The 22,444-nt window shown below is 43.9% G+C and overlaps 1 protein-coding gene across 2 annotated transcripts; it reads left to right on the plus strand.

The window, feature by feature from the left end:
• Positions 1 to 3,658: 3,658 nt before the first annotated feature.
• Positions 3,659 to 21,984, plus strand: hsd17b7 (hydroxysteroid (17-beta) dehydrogenase 7). 2 transcript variants are annotated; one of them, XM_078407766.1, is made up of 8 exons: positions 3,659 to 3,859; positions 6,069 to 6,161; positions 9,805 to 9,919; positions 11,775 to 11,969; positions 15,658 to 15,762; positions 15,861 to 15,917; positions 21,399 to 21,497; positions 21,814 to 21,984. In XM_078407766.1, exons 1-8 carry the CDS (start codon positions 3,717 to 3,719, stop codon positions 21,913 to 21,915), a joined length of 909 nt encoding a protein of 302 aa, XP_078263892.1. In that variant the 5' UTR covers positions 3,659 to 3,716; the 3' UTR covers positions 21,916 to 21,984. The 2 variants fall into 2 exon arrangements, with proteins under 2 accessions (XP_078263892.1, XP_078263893.1); XM_078407767.1 differs by lacking the exon at positions 15,658 to 15,762.
• Positions 21,985 to 22,444: the final 460 nt, after the last annotated feature.

Below are 22,444 nucleotides of genomic sequence, written 5' to 3' on the forward strand. Positions count from 1 at the left end.
AGGTTAACCCACTCATTCCTGGCTCCCCTGCCTTCATCCAACCTCAATCCCCACACTTGCCGGGTGTTCACCATGCCCCCTGACCTCCCCCTTTCAGATACCGAACGGTCTGTCCTCAGCAGGGGCCTCACCTTTGTTACCCTCCGCCCCCACATCAACGAGTTCCGGGTCCGCCATGATGTGGAGCTCTTCTTCCTTCGCCTCCGCCTCCGAGCCTTTTTCCATGGGAAGGAGACCTCACCACCCAGTGATGACCCCTTCTCCCGTCTCCAGCGGACCCCCTCCTCTTGGACCCCCCCCCCCCCCGGTTGGCCAACTATCCTCATTGGAACTTTTCATTTCCAACTGCGGGAGTGACATTAACCGCCTCAAATTCTCCACTCCCCTGACTCACTCTAACCTCTCCTCTCCTGAACATACAGCCCTCCACTCACTCTGCAACAACACCGACTTAGTCATCAAACCCGCTGACAAGGGAGGTGCTGACCGCTACCGGACCGAGGCCAGACGATAACTCTCAGACACCTCCTCCTACTTATCCTTGGACTATGACCCTACTGACGAGCACCAGACCTTAATCACCAACACCATCACTGATCTCACCAATTACGGCGCTCTACCCTCTATGCCGCCAACCTTATCGTTCACCAGCCCCGCACGGCCCGATTTTACCTTCTCCCTAAAATCCATAAACAGAACTGTCCTGGCAGACCCATTGTTTCTGCCTGTTCATGTCCCACCGAACTAATTTCCACCTACCTCGACTCCATCCTATCCCCCCTGGTCAAATCCCTCCCCACCTACGTCCAAGACACCTCACATGGTCTCTGTCTCCTCAATAACTTCCAGTTTCCAGGCCCCCACTCCTTCATTTTCACCATGGATGTCCAGTCACTCTACACTTCCATCCCCCACAAGAATGGTCTTGAAGCCCTCTGTTTCTTCCTCGACTGTAGAACCAGCCAATCTCCATCTACTAACACTCTCCTCCGCCTAGCAGAGCTGGTTCTTACCCTCAACAACTTCTCCTTTGACTCCTCCCACTTCCTCCAAACCCGAGGCGTAGCTATGGGCACTTGCATGGGCCCTAGCAATGCCTGCCTCTTTGTCGGGTACGTCGAACAATCCCTGTTCCAGAAGTACACTGGCCCCATCCCCGAACTCTACCTCCACTACATTGATGACTGCATTGGTGCTACCTCCAGTACCCATGCAGAACTCACTGACTTCATACATTTCACCACTAAATTCCATCCTGCTCTTAAATATACTTGGACCATCTCTGACATATCCCTACCGTTTCTGGATCTCACCATCTCCATCACAGGAGACAGACTAGTGACTGACATCTACTACAAACCCACTGACTCCCACAGCTATCTGGACTACACTTCTTCCCACCCGGTCTCCTACAAAAAGTCTATCCCCTACTCCCAATTCCTCCGTCTATGCCGCATCTGCGCCCGGGATGAGGTGTTTCACACTAGGGCATCAGAGATGTCCTCATTCTTTAGGAAACGGGGCTTCCCCTCTTCCATTATAGATGAGGCTGTCACTAGGGCCTCCTCTATATCCCGCAGCTCCACTCTTCCTCCCCATTCGTAACAAGGACAGAATCCCCCTCGTCCTCACTACCTGCCCTTCCCACCTATTTTTGTCTCATCTGCAATCTTGGCCACAAAGCCTTCAATCCCCTCATCCAAATCATTAATATACAATGTGAAGAGTACCGGACCCAGCACCGACCCCTACAGAACTCCACGAGTCACTGGCAGCCAACCAGAAAAAGCCCCCTCTTTGCTATCTGCCATCCAGCCAACCTGCTATCCATTCTAGTATCTGCCCTTGATACCATGGGCTCTCACCTTCCTTAGTAACCTCACGTGTGGCACCATATCAAAGGCTTTCTGAAAATTTAGGTAAACAACATTCATTGACTCTCCTTTGTCTGACCTGCTATTTACGTCAAAGAATTCCACCAGATTTGTTGGGCAAGATCTCCCCTTCACAAAGCCAAGCTGACCGCCTATTTTATCAAGTCCGTAACCTCATCCTTTATTCAAGATTCAAGATTCAAGATTCAAGATAGCTTTATTTGTCATCCAATATTGGACGAAATTCAGTCACCCACAGTCCAACAATAAAAGCATTAAATAAGCATTAAAATTACACAACCCCAAAAAACCCCCAAAACACAGTCCAACAATAAAAGCATTAAATAGGCATTCAAATTACACAACCCCAAAAACCCCCAAAACACAGCCCAACAATAAAAGCATTAAATATGCATTCAAATTACACAACCCCAAAACCCTAAAATGGACTCTAAAATCTTACCAACCTCTGAAGTCAGACCAACCGTCCTGTAGTTGTCACTATGTGTAAGAAAATAACTGCAGATGCTGGTACAAATCAAAGGTATTTATTCACAAAATGTTGGAGTAACTCAGCAGGTCAGGCAGCATCTCAGGAGAGAAGGAATGGGCGACGTTTCAGACTGAAGAAGGGTCTCGACCCGAAACGTCGCCCATTCCTTCTTTCCTGAGATGCTGCCTGACCTGCTGAGTTACTCCAGCATTTTGTGAATAAATACCTGTAGTTGTCACTATTTTGCTTTGCTCCCTTCTTGTACAGCGGGGGTAATACTGGCAATTTTCCAATTGTCTCGAACCACTCCTGACTCTAGTGATTCTTGAAATATCACTATGAATGCCTCCACAATCTCTAAAGCAAGAGAGGGGAATGGATGGGACAAGATGGGGAATGGATGGAATAAGATTGGGAATGGATGGGACCAGATGTGGGAATGGATGGGATAGGTCACTCTGAAACAGTGAGCTGTTTCCAAATACGCATTTTGTGAACAGCTAAAAATGTTTTTTTTGTTACTGCAAGCTAAAAATACTAAAGGCTGTGTGTTAGATTGTTTAATGCGGTACCATTGCACAAGTGTCGATCTAAGCAATTGCTTGTCTACATTTAGATTTAGATTTTTAGATTTAGAGATACAGTGCAGAAACAGGCCCTCTGGCCCACCGGGTCCGCGCCGCCCAGCGATCCCCACACATTAACACTATCCTACACCCACTAGGGACAATTTTTACATTTTGCCCAGCCAATTAACCTACAAACCTGTACGTCTTTGGAGTGTGGGAGGAAACCGAAGATCTCGGAGAAAACCCACGCAGGTCACGGGGAGAACGTACAAACTCCGTACAGTCAGGATCGAACCTGAGTCTCCGCCGCTGCATTTGCTGGAAGGCAGCAACTCTACCGCTGCGCCACCGTGCCGCCCCACATCTAGATGTGGGAATGGATGGGATAGGTCACTCTGAAACAGCAAGCTGTTTCCAAATACACATTTTTTGAACAGCTAAAAATGATTTTTTTGTTACTGCAAGCTAAAAATACTAAAGGCTGTGTGTTAGATTGTTTAATGTGGTATCATTGCACAAGTGTCGATCTAAGCAATTGTTTGTCTATTTCAATTAATTCCCACGGTGTAACTATCAGCCTGTGCTCTTAAAAAGACAAGTGGTGTCTGATTATTGTGGGGATGCTATAACTGAAATTCATTATACAGAGGTCTGTGATAATGAGGGAAGACTGGATATTTCTTTGCCAATAGATGACCACAGATTTGTCTCTTTTCCAGTGGCATTGGACTGGCTCTTTGCGATCGCATTCTGTCTGAGGGTGACCAGATCCACCTCTGTATGGCATGTCGAAACATGCAGAAAGCTGACGCTGCCAAGTCTGAACTCCTACTGTCTCATCCGGGGGCTGACATTAGCCTCCTGAAGCTGGATGTAGGAAATGCTAATTCAGTCGTCAAAGCAGCAAAGGAGATAAGGCAAAGGTACTTCAATATTATCAATTAGGGCGGGGTTTTTTAAAAAACAATTTACCATAAATCTAATCATATTTACTGAATTAATTTTCTATCATTATTCCGGCAGACAAAATGAGGCAAAATTCTGAATGCCATATAATGTACTTGCAACGAATTTGCATTTACCATAATTTGAAAATAAACTTTTTGCTATTCATAAGTGATAGGAGCAGAATTAGGCCATTCAGTCCATCAAGTCTACTCCACCATTCAATCATGGCTGATCTATCTTTCCCTCAACCCCCTGTCTCCTGCTTTCTCCCCATGACCCCTGACACCCGTATTAATCAAGAATCTATTGACGGCCTCCACAGCCATCTGTGGTAATGCATTTCACAGATTCACCACCCTCTGATTAATGAAAGTTCTCCTCATCTTCCTAAAGGAATGTCCTTTAATTCTGAGGCTGTGGTCCTGGACGCTCCCACTAGTGGAAACATCCACTCTATCCAGGCCTTTCACTATTCGCCACTCATCAGCTAATTTATGCTTTTACAAGCATAATAATGACTTGATGGCATATATTTGCATTTGTTCAATGTCTCCCTAAAAAAGCACAACATTCATATTGAGACTTGATCAGAGAACTATGTAATTTGGTCATGAGATCTTCTGATGTCCTTTTAGTTTCTGAGCTAACTTCATCACTTACTCTGCCACCCCACATTTTCATCAACCAATTGCAAATTGAGAATAAATGTTTACTTAGTTTATTATGTACTGGGTGTAGTTTCTATACTAGGTGAACATGAGTTTGTGCTTTATGTTGTCATTCTTCCCCTATGCTTAAATTGAAATAATAATTGAAGGAAATATAAAATGAGCTTTTGATAGTAAAATATCTAACCCAGGTCTGAATGTCAGAACCTGAAATGATTCTGAAATATATGAATCCTGTATATTAATCCTTAATATGTGATTTAAATGTTGTCAACTTTCAGCCACTATGATGGGATGAAACATCACTTCCATTTAATTTTGGGGGCTTGGATAAGAAATATAATTGCTTCTGAAAATGGCATTTCCTGCAATTTTAGCATTCAGGGATTCAGCATTAGCAATTAACAGGAGAGTACATTTTTTTATGAGGACTTTGCCAGGACTAGAGGGTCTGAGCAAGATGGAGAGGTTGAGTAGGCTGGGACTCTATTCTCCAGAGCACAGGAGGATGAGGGGTGATCTTATAGAGGTGTATAAAATCATGAGAGGAGTCTCTTGCCCAGAGTATGTAAATCGAGGACTAGAGGACATGGGTTTAAGGTGAAGGGGAAAAGATTTAATAGGAATCTAAGGGATAACTTTTTCACACAAAGGGTGGTGGGTGTGTGGAACAAGCTGCCAGAGGAGGTAGTTGAGGCTGGGACTATCCCAAAGTTTAAGAAACGGTTACATGGATGGGACAGGTTTGGAGGGATATGGACCAAACGCAGGCAGGTGGGACTTGTGTAGCCGGGACATGTTGGCCGGTGTGGGCAAGATGGGCCGAAGGGTCTGTTTCCACACTGTATGACTCTACGATACAAAGAACACAGTTCTCTATTCTCCACAATTCAAGATATGAGAAGTCAAGTCAAGTCAAGTCAATTTTATTTGTATAGCATATTTAAAAACAACCCACGTTGACCAAAGTGCTGTACATCAGTTCAGGTACTAAGAAACGAACATACAATGGCACACAAACATAACAGCACATACATAAACAGTTCACAGCGCCCCCTCAGAGGGCCTCAAACGCTAGGGAGTAGAAATAGGTTTTGAGCCTGGATTTAAAGGAGTCGATGGAGGGAGCAGTTCTGATGGGGAGAGGGATGCTGTTCCACAGTCTAGGAGCTGCAACCGCAAAAGCGCGGTCACCCCTGAGCTTAAGCCTAGACTGCGGGATAGTCAGTAGCCCCAAGTAGGCCGACCTGAGGGACCTGGAGATAGAGTGGTGGGTTAGAAGATTTTTGATATATCTGAAGCTGCAAGTGTAATGTGAAATATGTTTGCGATTTTTAATCCTGTGGGTCCTGGAATACTGTTCACTCTGACTTTTACTCACGATCTATTGGTCTGGTCAGCCAGCTGTAATCCCATATCCAGTATTAATTGTAATAAAGAGGCATACTCTGCATATTATGGGTACTGCGTGTTGTGTATGTCAACTTTCACTAAATAATATTTTGTTTTGATGCAGGTATCAGCATTTAGATTATCTCTATCTAAATGCTGGGATTATGCCAAATCCTCGTTTCAGTTTGAAAGCCTTTCTAAATGGATTATTTTCCAGGTATTGTATCATGAGGATTTAGAAATAATTACTAAAGTTGCCGATTCACATTAAGCGGTTTAAATGTTCTTTTTGCTATAATCCACTGCATTTGGCTTTTGAAAATGCACCCCCAATGCCTCAAGGATATCTTAGGAATTTGATGATGGGATTGCTTAACATGGTTTCCCCAATAGTATCTAAGAATGTAACTGCAGAAACGAGAGATCGCTCAGTGAAACTGATGATGTGAGTGGAAATGATGTGAAGTTGCCTTCTTTATTTTGGATCTTTTAGATATTTTAACCACCTGAGAGAACAAAAACAACATTATAGACATTTAATTGTCTATTTAATTGTAAGCAGGCAGCGCCTTTACCCCTTCAGACAGTTGAGGAAATTCAAAGTCTCTCTGAGGATCCTTCAGTGCTTCTACTCTGGGGCTGTAGAAAGCATCTTGTCCGGAAACATCACAATCTGGTTTGGGAACAGTTCTGCCCAGGACAGGAAGGCTCTGCGGAGAGTAGTGCGTTCGGCTGAACGCACTATGGGAACTACACGCGCCCCCCTGCAGGACCTATACATCAGGAGGTGCAGATCCAGAGCCAGCAACATTATGGGGGACCCCTACCACCCCAGTAACGGACTGTTCCAGCTGCTACGGTCAGGCAAACGCCTCCGCTGTCACGCTGTGAAAACAGAGAGGATGAGACAGAGTTTCTTCCCACAGGCCATCAGGACTGTTAACTCTCATATCACCAGGGACTCATTTAATTTACTATATTAATTTATTTTTTGTGTTAAAAAAATAATAATTCTATTCTGTTTTGTAGTTTAGCACAATCCGCAGGCGGTGCCACTTTCATTTCACTGCACATCTTGTATATGTATGTGACAAATAAACTTGACTTGACATTGGACTCGACCTGCTTCTGCACATTGTCTCCCGCCCTATAATTATTGTCCTCATGGCCTCTCTGGGATTGTCAGTAGCCATGCCTGTCCTCCCACCGATGAGTGCCATGATGGCACAACAGTTAGCATTGCTGCCCAAGAGTTTCAGGAATCTATGTTTGATCCTGACCTCAGGTGAGACCAACGTGGAGGCTGTGCGTTCTCGCTGTGCCTGCAAGGGTGTCTACTGATTTTCTTCTACTTTCTAAAATTAAGACGAGAGATTAATTTGCCCCTAAATCTTGACTCTTCTCTTGATTGTAAATTGCTGAGATCAATTAACAAAGAACTACATTTTAATGCAGCTAAAGTCTGGATATTGTAAATCTGAACTATAGTGATCAATAGATTTTTAAATATTAAGGAATTTGGCATTAGTGCATGAAGTGGCATTGAGGTTAAGGATCAGCAATCATTTTATTGAGTGGTAGAATGACCAAAATGGCTTGCAGCTGCTTCCTTATCTTAAAATGCTGAAAGAATTTAAACCAGCATCTATCTATGATGAGTGCCATAGTGAGACCCACCAGAAATTGGAGGAACAGCACCTCATATTTCACCTGGGCAGTTTGCAGCCCAGTGGTATGAACATCGACCTCTCCAACTTTAGATAGTTCCTCTGTCCCTCTCTTCCCCTCCCCCTTCCCAGATCTCCCTCTATCTTCCTGTCTCCACCTATATCCTTCCTTTGTCCCGCCCCCCTGACATCAGTCTGAAGAAGGGTCTCGACCCGAAACGTCACCCATTCCTTCTCTCCTGAGATGCTGCCTGGCCCGCTGAGTTACTCCAGCATTTTGTGAATAAATATCTTCAATTTGTACCAGCATCTACAGTTATTTTCTTATACTATCTATGATGAGAGGTCGGTTAAAGGCCTGCAATATACTTTCCTTTTGAAAGTAGCACATTCGAGAACTGCTGGTGAGGTGCACTTTGTAAGTGGCTCAACTCTGACTTCCACATGAATGCATGTCATCTCAAGCTCACCTCTGTAGTTATGCCAGAGTCTGGGGCTAGAGCTCAGCCTGTCTGATCTGAACAGCAGGTTACACATCTTTCCCATTGCCTTAAACATACGGCATCAGAATGGGGTTGCTGTCGTGAATAGAAAAGTTAAATGTAGATGAATAGCTTGTGTTTAGTTGAGTTTAGTTTATTGTCACGTGTACCGAGGTGCAGTAAAAAGCTTTTGTTGCGTGCTGACCAGTCAGCAGATAAACAATAAATGATTATAATCGAGCCATTCACAGTGTACAGATATATCATAAAGGGAAGAACTAGTGCAAGATAAAACCTGGAAAGATCAATCAAAGATAATCTGAAGATTACCTGAAGATCAAAGACAGTCTGAAGAAGGGTCTCGACCCGAAATGTCACCCATTCCTTCTCTCCTGAGATGCTGCTGCCTGACCTGCTGAGTTACTCCAGCATTTTGTGAATAAATACCTTCGATTTGTACCAGCATCTGCAGTTATTTTCTTACACTAAAGATAATCTAAGGGTCTCCAATGAGGTAGATAGTAGTTCAGTTTAGTTGTGGTAGGATGGTTCAGTTGCCTTATAACAGCTGGGAAGAGGGAGTGGTCAGGGTGCGATTTGTTCTTGATTATGCAGGTGGCCTTACTGAGGAAGCGTGAGGTATAAATGGAGTCAATGGAAGGGAGATTGATTTGTGTGATGGTCTGGGCTACAACCACAATTCGCTGCAAATTCTTATGGTTTTGGATGGAGGTGTTTGCAAACCAGGCTGTGATGCATCCCGATAAAATGCTTTCTACGGCGCTTCTGTAGGAGTTGTTGGGAACATGCCGAACTTCCTAAGCCTTCTAAGGAAGTAGAGGCGTTGGTGTGCTTTAGAGTCATAGAGTCCTACAGCACAGAAAGAGGCCCTTCGGCCCATCGTGTCCGTGCCGCCCGTTACCAAACACAGTCTAATTTTAATCCAATTTTCCCGCATTTGGACCGTAGCCCTGAATGTTGTAGCATTTCAAGTGCCCATCCAAATGCCTCTTAAACGTTGTGAGTGTCAAGTCAATTTTATTTGTATAGCACATTTTTAAAACAACCCACGTTGACCAAAGTGCTGTACATCAGTTCAGGTACTAAGAACGAACATACAATGGCACACAGACATAACAGCACATACATAAACAGTTCACAGCGCCCCCTCAGAGGGCCTCAAACGCTAGGGAGTAGAAATAGGTTTTGAGCCTGGACTTAAAGGAGTCGATGGAGGGCCATTGCTTCAATATGGGTGATCCAGGAGCAGTTGTTGATAATATTTACTCCTAGGAATTTGAAGTTTTCAACCATCTCCACTTCAGCGCCGATCAATGCAAACCAGGGTATGTGTACTTGCCCTGTGTAATTAAAATATTTGTTAAAATACTAAAATTATGTATAATTTAGATATTTAAATATTTCTTTCAATTTTGTGTTAATACTTCTAATTAAGTATATCACTGAAATGTGTTTTTAAGAAAATGCATTTTTTAATTAATGCTTTATTTTTTAAACTTAAAAAATATATATTTTTGAACTTTTACCCTCCACTCCCATTGCAACCTCTCATCCCATCCCCCAATGCTCTCCTTTATATCCCTCCCACCTTCTCCACCGATCTCTCCCCTCTTCCTCCAGATCTGTATTTGTGATGACAATGAATTGATATCAGTAATGTTGTCAAATGATGGTATTTTCACATTAACAGGAAAATATTTAGTATGTTTGCAACTGGGGACGGACTGCTGACCCAGGAAGATTGGCTCAGTGATGATGGACTACAGCAGGTCTTCATGACAAATGTCTTTGGGCATTTTTTACTTGTAAGAATGTTTTTGTATTTGTTCCACCTTCATGTGGCTTTATATAAAATCCATCCTAGTCTGGAGGCATTCATTTATAGGGAATAGTGAAGATCATTTATCCTTAAACCCCCCCCTCCACAGTTTTTACTTTCTCACTATCTCTTTCTGAGTAATTTCTGTTTTTTCTTTAAATTGGCCAGAGCAAACGTATCGAAACATAAGATTATTAAGGGGTTGGGCACGTTAGAGGCAGGAAACATGTTCCCAATGTTGGGGGAGTCCAGAACCAGGGGCCACAGTTTAAGAATAAGGGGTAAGGCCATTTAGAACGGAGATGAGGAAAAACTTTTTCAGTCAGAGAGTTGTGAATCTGGAATTCTCTGCCTCAGAAGGCAGTGGAGGCCAATTCTCTGAATGCATTCAAGAGAGATCTAGATAGGGCTCTTAAGGATAGCGGAGTCAGGGGGTATGGGGAGAAGGCAGGAACGGGGTACTGATTGAGAATGATCAGCCATGATCGCATTGAATGGCGGTGCTGGCTCGAAGGGCCGAATGGCCTACTCTTGCACCTATTGTCTATAATTGTCTTACCATCAATACCCGTGGTTAATCACTGATCACAGGCTTCCAATAACAAAAGCAACCTGCAGTTACCTGGCTTCTACCTGTGGCCCTTCTTTAATAAAGGTACCACCTTTGCTGTCCTCCAGTCATCTGGCGCCTCACTTGTGGCCCTGATGACTTTTTTTAATCTTGCTGCAAGCATGACTCGGCCTGCCTGCCTGCCACGCTTGGCTGCCTAACAATAATGACCAAGCGTTATAAAAATGAAGTTTTTATTCTCAGCCCAATATATTTTTTACTAGTAACTTGGTTTGCTGTTTTACCACTGTCTCTTAATCCATTTGACCGCATTCCCCTTTAATTCCATGAACCGTTAATTTTGATACACCTCTTCTCCATTCTTCCTCTGCAATTGTTCTTTGAAATCCAAATAAGTTACACTTCACACGCTTTCGTTTTTTTTCCTGTGTTCTCTTTGTCAAAATTTAGAATTTTATCTCATGCAGCCTGGAAACAGGCCCTTCCACTCACCAAGTCCGCCACACTCATCAATCACCCACTCACACGAGGTTTATGTTATTCCACGTTATCATCCACTCCCTGTACACTAGGAGCAATTTACACAGGCCAATTAAACTACCACCCCGTTCGTCTTTTGGGATGTGGAAGGAAACTGAAGTGCCCAGAAGAGACCCACGTGGTTTTTTAATTTTTTAGATTTTAGAGATACAGCGCGGAAACAGGCCCTTCGGCCCACCGAGTCCGCGCCGCCCAGCGATCCCCGCACATTAACACTATCCTACACACACTAGGGACAATTTTTACATTTACCCAGTCAATTAACCTACATACCTGTACGTCTTTGGAGTGTGGGAGGAAACCGAAGATCTCGGAGAAAACCCACGCAGGTGGTCACGGAGAGAACGTACAAACTCCGTACAGACGGCGCCCGTAGTCAGGATCGAACTTGAGTCTCCGGCACTGCATTCGCTGTAAGGCAGCAACTCTACCGCTGCGCCACGTGGTCACGGGGAGAATGTGCAAACTCAACACATGCAGTACGCGAGGCCAGGATTGAATCCGGGTCTCTCATGTTGTGAGGCAGCAGTTCTACCAGCTGCGCCACCATATTGCCCAATGATTATTGGACCTGTTTTTAAATTCCTGCCCATCCCAAAACATTAATTGTAGCGCAATTTGTAATGGAGAAAATAATTAAATAAATCCCTTGATCTTAAAACTGTGACTAACAAAATATGTTGTGCAGATTAAATACTTAATTTTTTTAAATGTAATTTTCATTGCCTAGATACGAAACTTGGAAGCTCTGTTTGGTCAATCAGGCTGTACATCACAAGTAATTTGGACATCTTCCAGTAATGCAAGAAAATCCACCTTCAGTTTAACGGACTACCAGCATAGCCAAGGCCAGGAATCTTACAGTTCATCCAAATATGCAACTGATCTTTTGAGTGTAAGCTTGAACAAGCACTACAATAACAAGGTGAACATGATCCGTTGTTGCAGTCCGTTTGGACAGATTGTAATGACTGTGATGAGATGTGCAATGGAAAATGTAATAATCTGCAAAACGTTGCTATTTCAAAATGATTAGAAAACCATATTTCATACTTTAAGCCCTGATGCACTTAATATACAACTGGACTGTAAGTGGAGTTTAAATTGAAAAGTGGACACAGTAACTTTGACAAGTTTCCAAAGATTGCTTTTATGCTATGAAAAGGAACTGCAGATGCTGGTTTATATCAAAGATAGGCACCAAATGCTGGAATAAGTCAGTGGGTAAGGCAGCATCTCTGGAGAAAATGGATAGGTGGCATTTCAGATAGACACAAAATGCTGGAGTAACTCAGCGGGACAGGCAACATTCAGTCTGAAGAAGGTTCTCGATCCGAAATGTTACCCAATCCTTCTCTCCAGAGATGCTGCCTGAGTTACTCCAGCATTTTGTGTCTATCTTCGGATTAAACCAGCATCTGCAGTTCCTTCCTACACATGGGTGACGTTTCAGGTTGGGACCTATCCATTTTCAGAATCTTTCTGAGTCTTTTCAGAGACTGAAGAAGGATACCGACCTGAAACATCACCTATCCATGTTCTCCCGAAATGCTGCCTGACCTGCTGAGTTACTCAGCATTTAATGTCCATCTTTGGCTTTAACGCTGCCCGCTACTTTATGAACCTGTTATTACTTGTGTTGCTGAGTGGTTGGAGACTAGTTTTGCCCATAATTAGCAACAGCTTAAATCAGCTTAAATCAGCTTGCATCTTTTAATGGGTAACTATGTTGTGACAGTGACCATTTTGAAACTCGTTTGGAGCTGAGATGTTGAAAAATTGTGCCACATACGTGAGAGAGTGTGCTGTCTGATATTGTGATGGACAAATTGAAGTATATAAAATTATGAGAGGCATTGGTAAAGTAGACGGTCAGAACCTTTGTCCCAGGGTGAAAATGTCCATTGCTAGAGGCCAGAGCTATAAGGTGAAAGGGGGAAAGTTTAAAGGGAAAATAGGTGCAGGAGAAGGCCATTTGGCCCTTCGAGCCAGCACCGTCATTTATTGTGATCATGGCTGATCATCCACAATGAATAACCCGTTCCTGCCTTCTCCCCATATCCCTTGATTCCGTTAGCCCTAAGAGCTAAATCTAACTCTCTCTTGAAAACATCCAGTGAATTGGCCTCCACTGCCTTCTGTGGCAGAGAATTCCACAAATTCACAACACTCTGGGTGAAAATGTTTTTTCTCATCTCAGTTCTAAATGGCCTCCCCTTTATGGACTGTGACCCCTGGTTCTGGACTCCCCCGACATTGGGACAATTTTTCCTGCATCTAGCTTGTCCAGTCCTTTTATAATTTTATATGTTTCTAAATGATCCCCTCTCATCCTTCTAAATTCCAGTGACTACAAGCCCATTCTTTCCAATCTTTCCTCGTATGACAGTCCCACCATCCCGGGGATTAACCTTGTGAACCTACGCTGCACTGCCTCAATAGCAAGGATGTCCTTCCTCAAATTAGGAGACCAAAACTGCTCACAATATTCCAGATGTGGTCTCACCAGGGCCCTGTATAACCGTAGAAGGACCTCTTTACTCCTATACTCAAATCCTCTCGTTATGAAGGCCAACATGCCATTAGCTTTCTTCACTGCCTGCTGTACCTGCATGTTTACTTTCAGTGACTGGTGTGCAAGGACACACAGGTCTCGTTGTACTTCCCTTTTTCCCAATCTGACACCATTGAGATAATAATCTGCTTCCTTGTTCTTGCCGCTAAAGTGGATAACCTCACATTTATCGACATTATACTGCATCTGCCATGCATCTGCCCACTCACACAACCTGTCCAAGTCACCCTGCAACCTCGTAGCATCCTCTCCGCAGTTCACACTGCCACCCAGCTTTGTGTCATTTGCAAAGGGTCCTTCCTGTGCTGTACTGTTTTTCAACCCTAATGCTGGCAACTGCCAGCATGTCAAAAATTGTCCAAGGTGCTATGGTAACCTCTAGCCTTATATTAGATGGACATTGAGGAATAAAATCCTTTTTAGTTGCTGTAAATCTGAGTTGACTTGCTTTCTCCGCAGAATGTTACGCATGCGCAATGCAACTCGGATAACCCTTCAGTCCAAGCAATAATGGATTGCATAGGCCTGATGTTAGCTGGAGCTGGGATCAAAAATAATGTGTACTGATGATAAAATGATGTGCCCACTCCAAATGCTTCTTTCACGAACATGGCAAGAGGCGTGCACCATTTGCAAATAAACTGTCACCCATTGAACACCAAAAAATGAATCTTGTTCCCGGAAATTCTTCCCATTAATGGGCTGTAGCAATGTAAACCATTTGCATGGAGATCTTTCTTAACTTTCTTATCAGGCCAAGTGTTATGTTTTTTTATGTATACTTCTCATGCAAGCATAGATTGAATGTACTTCCACATTCGAACAACTTGAATGCTTAGAAGAATTAACACCCTTCTACTCAAAAATAACACATGGCAAGCTTGTGACAGGTGCTTAATTTCTGTTATTTTTGGCACTGGAATTCTGAAATTTTATTGTTCTTATAAAAATCAGATTTTAATAAGAGAAAATGACTGAGTGGGGAGAAGATAGCAAAGGCAACACATTCCATTCACCTTTATTGATAATATTGCATTTCATTGGAAAGGTAGATAGAGGCAATTTGTCTCCATCTTCTAAGCATATGAATAATCATTTACTGGAGAATTTTTAAATTGTCACATTTTAAAACCTTTATGTTCCAAACCATGTATTATAATAATATATGCTAATTATCTTGTAATATACTGTATTATGATTATATTATGAATTATAATCATCATAAGGAAGAAATCTGTCATTTTGTCTGCACTTTACTTCATGATGACAACTTTATCAACCAAATGCTAAATCTTTCAAAGTATCGCTGTAGTCAGATGGTAGAAGTGATTTTGGAGTTGGTTATGCACACACAAAAAATCATTCACGCTTTCATTTCCTCCCGCCTAGACTACTGCAACTCCCTATACACTGGGATCAGCCAATCTTCCCTGTCCCGCCTGCAACTGGTCCAAAACGCCGCAGTGAGACTCCTGACGGGTACCCGTAAAAGGGACCACATCACCCCGATTCTGGCCTCTCTCCACTGGCTCCCTGTACGGTACAGAATCAACTTCAAGCTCCTCCTATTCACGTATAAAGCCCTAAATGGACATTCCCCCCCCTACATCAAAAATCTTCTAACCCCCCTCTCTAACTCCAGGTCCCTCAGGTCGGCCGACTTGGGGCTACTCACTATCCCGCGGTCTAGGCTTAAGCTCAGGGGTGACCGCGCTTTTGCGGTTGCAGCTCCTAGACTGTGGAACAGCATCCCTCTCCCCATCAGAACTGCCCCCTCCATCGACTCCTTTAAGTCCAGGCTCAAAACCTATTTCTACTCCCTAGCGTTTGAGGCTCATTGAGGCTCATTGAGGAGGCGCTGTGAACTGTTTGCGTGCTACTGTATGTTTCATTTTTTTTCCTTAGTACCTAATCAGATGTACAGCACTTTGGTCAACGTGGGTTGTTCTTAAATGTGCTATACAAATAAAATTGACTTGACTTGACTTGACCCTGTAACTTGGTGTTTCTCACTGCAGAATGATTCCATTGTTTCCAGGGCCTGTTTTCCAGTGTGGTGTGCCCTGGGCTTGTAATGACCAATTTGACCTTCAACATCTTTCCTCCCATTTTCTGGACAATTATTACACCCATTATGCGGCTGGTGAGTGGAATGTCTCGTGCGTTTTCCGTCCATTCACATTGGCTGCTTATAATGTTTGCAGTCTAAATAATATTTCTGCAACATGTTCTTTTTTCCAGATACGTATATTCACAAATTCATTTACGTTGAGCCCTTACAATGGAACAGAAGCCATGGTATGTAGTTTGCAGGGAAAACAAATTATAATTGTTCAGATACAATGTTTTATTCCTCTTACTAATATTGACAACTCACAACATTGAGTCTGAAGAAGGGTCTCGACTCAAAGTCACCCATTCCTTCTATCCAGAGATGCTGCCTGTCCCGCTGAGTTACTCCAGCATTTTGTGTCGATCCTCAGTGTAAATCAGTTTCTGCAGTCCCTTCCTGCGCACTCCACAACATTTGAAGTTCAATGAAGTTTTAACGTTATGGGTTACATTTTATTCCCTAAGAATAATTTCTTCATCAGCAAACATTGCCAATCAACTTGCCCAAAGTAGTTGTGTCAGGTAATTCATTCTGTACAGATTAAATGTTTTACAAATATTAAACCTCAGAGACACTGTGCAAATGCCATACCAATTTCAGTTGATAAACTCTTCTGCTTCAGTACTACATTATAAATATTGACTCTCAGCCTGAAGAAGGGTCTTGACCCAAAACCTTTCTCCAGAGATGCTGTCTGACCCGCTGAGTTACTCCAGCTTTTTGTGTCTATCTCAATAGTCAATAGTCGTTTATTTGTCACATACATATAAATGTGCAGTGAAATGAAAAATTACCCGCAGTTCAACAATAAGACCAATAAGAATAATCAATAAAAATGCAATAACACATACAATCATAAACTAACACCAAACAAAAAGAAACGTCCATCACAGTGAGTCTCCTCCAGTCCCTCCTCACTGTGATGGAAGGCCAGAATGTCATTTTCTCTTCCCTGCCGTCTTCTCCCGCGGTCAGGCTGTTGGAGTTGCCACGTCGGGGTGGTCGGGGCTCCCGACATTGAAGCCCCCGCCGGGCGGAGAAAATCCCGCGGCCTATTCCAGGCCGTGCCGGACTGTGAAAGGTCTGCGGCGGGCCGACCCAAGCCCCGCGATTCGGGGCGGGCGAAGACGCTGCCGCTGCCGGAGCTCCCGATGTCGGCCCCCACCCAGGGGCCTGCGGGCTTCCGACGTCCAGGCGGCCCGCGCCGGAGCCTCCGGAGACGAGTCGCAGCCGCTCCCGCAGCATCCGAAGGCAGCCAGCGCCGCAGGTGGTGAGTCCGGGCCGCGGGCTCTGCGAACCACAGCCCAGGTGGTCCCAGCCGGAGCCCGCCAGCTCCAGGTGCATGGCCGGTGGTAGGCCGCAGCGGGAACGGAGACACGACACAGAACAAAGGGTCGGGTCTCCGCTCAGGAGAGAGAGTTTTACAGTTCCCACCCCCCACCCCACATAACATACAAACACTACACCATATTTAAACTACAATTCAGACAAAAACAACAAAAAACACAAAAAGACAAACGGACTGCAGGCAAGCCGCAGCTGCGAGGGCAGTGCTGGCTCCTCCTTTGGTTTAAACTAACATTTGCAGTTCCTTCCTACACTTTATAAATATTTTAGTATCTATATAACCATATATATATATATATATGGTTATACAGATGACATTGCCTAACCCCTGACTACTAATAGTAGTTTACTATTTTACTTTAGGCCCCTAACTACTAATCCAGTAATGTAATCACTAAGCTATTACACTTTGAGGGACACTTGGCGAGAAGATGCAGGACTGCTGTGGAACCAAAGTCCCTAGGTGTGGTCCTCGATTGCACGTTATCATATCGCCAACATATTGAGAAAACCAAGGCAAAGGCCAACACCCGGAACAATGTCATCGAAAAACTGGCAAACAGCTCATTTGGATGTGACCCAACAACAATCCGCACTGCATCCCCGGTGCTGTGTTTCTCAGTGGCAGAATGTGCAAGCCCTGTCTGGAGCCACTCTAAACAAGCACGCAAGGTGGACTCTGCATTCAACACTGCCCGCAGGAACATCACAGGATGCCTGGAGTCGACAAAGGTTGAACATCTGTACGAGCTGGCTGGCATCGACGAACCATCTCGAAGACGTGATCGGGCAGCTGCAGTAGAACGCTTCAATGCGGACACAGACCCCCGTCACCCCTTACACAATCACCGACATGCCAAGAAACGCTGGAAGAGTCAGAACAGCTTCATGGAACTAGAGCCAACCGCGCCAGGTATGAAAACCAAACACCAGATGGCACCAGGACACCACCTGCCTTGTACTACCTGGAAAGCCCTAAACCACCTCCGCACTGGAGTGGGACGTTGCGGACTCAACCTGAAGAAGTGGGGCTTCTGGGACTCTGACAAATGCAACTGTGGAGAGGTACAGACAATGGCCCACCTACTGACTTGCGACGGAGAGGCATGGACTGCAGACGATCTCCGCAGAGGCACAGTTGTGGCACTGGCTGTGGCAAAGTGATGGCAGAACGTCGTCTGACACACGAACGAATATATGGAACCAAAATAATTTTTTTGTGGTCTCAATTTTTCCTGTACCATCATTATATCAAGTTTTTAATAATGCCATTAAAATTATGTTACGCTCCCTTCAGGTTTGTAGCCACGTGTATAATGTGAATCATTTAGGATTTCAATCAGAATTACTATAAATTCTGCCCCAATCACGTACCTACTGCTCCCTGCAGCAAGTCAACAGTTGGACACTACAGCACCCCTTCATCTTCTCACTAAGTGTCCCTAAAAGTGTAGCAGCATAGTGATTACATTACTGGATTAGTAGTTAGGGGCCTAAAGTAAAATACTAAACTACTATTAGTAGTCAGGGTTCAGGCAATATCATTCAAATTGTACTTTGGATGCTGTGAATTTATATTCAATTAGTTAAGTAAAATCACAAATAAATAATGGTAAACTTGAAACTACTCAATCATTGTAAAAATCCACCTGCTTTAGAAAAAGGGCCTGTTCCACTTAAGCGATTTTTTTAAGCGACTGTCATAGTCGTAGCAGGTCGCCGAAAAAACGGTGGCTGGACCCCCTCCCCCCCACGACAATTTCTACGACAAGTTACAACGACCTACCACCTAGTCGACATCAAGCAATCGGCGACCCAATCGTCGCGACTTAGGACGTCCACCTACAATCGCGCCTACGACAACCTACGACCACACAGGCGACAACTGAAGTCAACCTACGTCCACCCGCGACAAGCTACGACCCTGTCGGCGATAACTGAAGACAATTCACATCATTTTGGCCTCCGGTTTTGACGCCGGTACCTGTCGCCGGTTGACGTAGGTAGTCGCCAATGGAATTCACCGAAGTCAGCACGTCGACAACCTACGTCACCTGGCGACAACCTACGTCAGGAGATGTCAAGCTACGATCATCGGCGTCAAACTAACAGTCGCCGAAAATTTTTAAACATCTCAAAATCCAGCGGCGACCAGAAAAAGGCTACGACTCTGGAGATTACTCACGACCATACAGGCGACACCCAGGCGACCGTGTGGCAACGGCCTAGTCGCCTGTAGTCACCTATAAAAATCGCCTAAGAGGAACAGGCCCTTAACATTCTTCAGGTAAGAAAACTAACCATCTTTACCAGGATTGGCCTTGAACTAATTTCAGACCGTTTACATGAGTCTTGATGACATTTCTTCACAAATCGCTCAGTTTCAGGGGGAGTTGGATATGGATAATAAATGCAGATTTATTTCTTTTCCACAGTGTCATCCATGTCCCAATGAATAAATAAGTATTTTAATAGAATTTATAGCCTGAAATAATTCAGAGTCGTACGACAAGGAAACACACCTTTCGCCCACCAGCTCCATTCCAACCATCAAGCACTTATTTGTACCAATTCATTTTATTCTCTCCACGTTATCCTCAACTACCCCAGGCTCTATGGCCCACTTGCACACTGGCGACAATATACAGTGGCCAACTAAACCACAATGCTGCATTTCCACGGGAGAATGTTGGAGCACATGGGTAACGTCCACATCGTCACAGGGAAAACAAGCAAACTCAATGTAGGGACCACTGGAGGTTAAGATTGAACCTGGTTTACTGGTGCCATGAGGCAGCAGTTTCACCAAGAGTGCCCATTGCAAATATATATATATATTTTTTTTAATAGTTCAGGGTATAACAACAAGAAACTGTAAACACTGGTTTACCAAAGAAAGACACGATGTGCCGGAGTAACTCGGGGGGGGGGGGGAGGGGAGGGGTCAGGTAGATCTCTTGAGACCGTGGATAGGTGATGTTTTGGCTTGGGTCCTTTCAGACTTAAATAGTTCCGGGGTGTATTATTTTTGTTTTGTGCCTTTTCAACTTCCAGGGCCAGAAATCTAGGTATGCTCCTTTATATTGCTCCCCATTGTTTTCTTTTCTCCTCATAGATGTATGGGAATGGTCTTCTGGGTGGTAATGCATTCAGAGAGGAGTCTGCCTCTGCCTCTGAGATTTTGTATATACCACGCACTAAATTTGCACAAGACGCCTTGATCTCTATCTATTTTAAGCCTCTTAATAAGAAACAAAGTGAGCTAGATTATTTACATAAGCTGCCAATGAAGTTTTTGAGGTTTTGCTATGGAGAAGAAATCGTAAACTTGTTTCGTTTATTATTGTCACGTGTACGGAGATACAATTGAAAAGCGTTTTTGTTGCCTGCTATCCAGTCAAAGAAAATACTATACATGATTATAATCAAGCCATCCACAGTATAGATAAAAGATAAAGGGTATTTATTCACAAAATGCTGGAGTAACTCAGCAGGTCAGGCAGCATCTCGGGAGAGAAGGAATGGGCGACGTTTCAGGTCGAGGCCCTTCTTCAGACTGATGTCAGGAGGGGCGGGACAAAGGAAGGATATAGGTGGAGACAGGAAGAGGGAGGGAGATCTGGGAAGGGGGAGAGGAAGAGAGGGACAGAGGGACTATCTAAAGTTGGAGAAGTCGATGTTCATACCACTGGGCTGCAAGCTGCCCAGGCGAAATATGAAGTGCTGTTCCTCCAATTTCCGGTGGGCCTCACTATGGCACTGGAGGAGGCCCATGACAGAAAGGTCAGAGTGGGAGGGGGAGTTGAAGTGCTCAGCCACCGGGAGATCAGATTGGTTAACGCGGACTGAGCGCAGGTGTTGAGCGAAGCGATCGCCGAGCCACAAAATGCTGGAGTAACTCAGCAGGTCAGGCGGCATCTCGGGAGAGAAAGATAAAGGGTAAACATTTACTGCAAGGTAAAGTCCGATTAAAGATAGTTCAAAAGTCTCTCGTGAGGTAGATGGGTCATGACCACATTCTAGCTGGTGAGAAAACGGTTCAATAACCTGATAACAGTTGGGAAGAAACTGTCCCTGAATCTGGAGGTATGCATTTTCAAACGTCTGCACCTCTTGCTGGATGGAAGAGGGCATAAGAGGGAGTGACCGGGGTGAGACTCGTCCTTGGTGATGCTGATGGCAATATAGATTGCTTTAGCTTGAGAAGCAGGTCACAACAAGAGAAAACGCCACTTTTGTAACTTTCCATTTGGTTTGTCACTTAAAGCCACTCACATTTTAGTTTCTAATTCCGTTTCTGGTTGTTTTCGATGTTGTAGGTTTGGTTGTTCACACAGAAGCCAGAGTCATTGGATCCAATGATGAAATACCACAGCTGCACATCGGGAGTGGGCAATAATTATGTGGCCACTTACAAGGTTAGGTGACGGGATGATAACTGAAATACAATGAATGGTGCTGCTCCTTTTACTAGATGTTTTGCAAATCAGTTATTGAGCTCTGGCTATTATCTTGGATATAATGAAAACTAACCTTTATCATGCATGACAGCATATCATTTTTGCCATTGTCTTATTCCAAATTGTTGCTACCTGGTAAATTGTACCCATAAACCAAAAACATCATTGCTAATCATTATTCACGATGGCTGCCAGTGATTTTATTTTTACTTTGATTTTGGGTTTGTCTGTCAATTTTCCTTTGAGTTATTGGACTTTATTATGTTCTTTCCAGATGGACATTGATATTGAAATGGCTGAAGTATTTTATCAAGAAGTGTTAAAGCTTGAAAACAAGGTGACAACAAAAATTCAAACAACTGGGGACAAAAGCTAGTATATTGCCACGATAATTATTCTGCATGTCGCAGTTCCTAATGCGAGCGTATTAAAATTGCCGTGAAAATGTGATTTGTATGTACTATTCCTTTTAAAAGTCTGAAGAAGGGTCTCGACCCAAAATGTCGCCCATTCCTTCTCTCCTGAGATGCTGCCTGACCTGCCGAGTTACTCCAACATTTTGTGAATAAATACCTTTTAAAAGTATCCTTCAGGAATTGCAAACCTGTAGTCCCCTGTTGCCTTTTTAGTTTTATTTTTCCAGGTTTAATTATCCAAATTTGTTCCTGGGATAGATCGGGAAATTTAGCAACAATAAGTACCTGGGAGCTGGAATTTCTTTGTTCTTCATTTGAAAACACTGCTCACAGTAAACTGAAAACAAATGTCTACTTAACAATAGACAATAGGTGCAGGAGGAGGCCATTCGGCCCTTCGAGTCAGCACCGCCATTCAATGTGATCATGGCTGATCATTCTCAATCAGTACTCCGTTCCTGCCTTCTCCCCGTACCCCCTGACTCCGCT

The sequence above is a fragment of the Rhinoraja longicauda genome, chromosome 11 (genome assembly GCF_053455715.1).
Source record: "Rhinoraja longicauda isolate Sanriku21f chromosome 11, sRhiLon1.1, whole genome shotgun sequence".
NCBI classification, from domain to species: Eukaryota; Metazoa; Chordata; class Chondrichthyes; order Rajiformes; family Arhynchobatidae; genus Rhinoraja; species Rhinoraja longicauda.

Bases quoted from the DNA above. Each gene is read 5' to 3' on its own strand.
- hsd17b7 (XM_078407766.1), top strand. From the start codon at position 3,717: ATGGCATGTCGAAACATGCAGAAAGCTGACGCTGCCAAGTCTGAACTC. The intron at 6,162-9,804 runs GTATTGTATCAT...TCACATTAACAG, and splicing joins CTAAATGGATTATTTTCCAG to GAAAATATTTAGTATGTTTG. The intron at 11,970-15,657 runs GTGAACATGATC...CATTGTTTCCAG, and splicing joins ACAAGCACTACAATAACAAG to GGCCTGTTTTCCAGTGTGGT.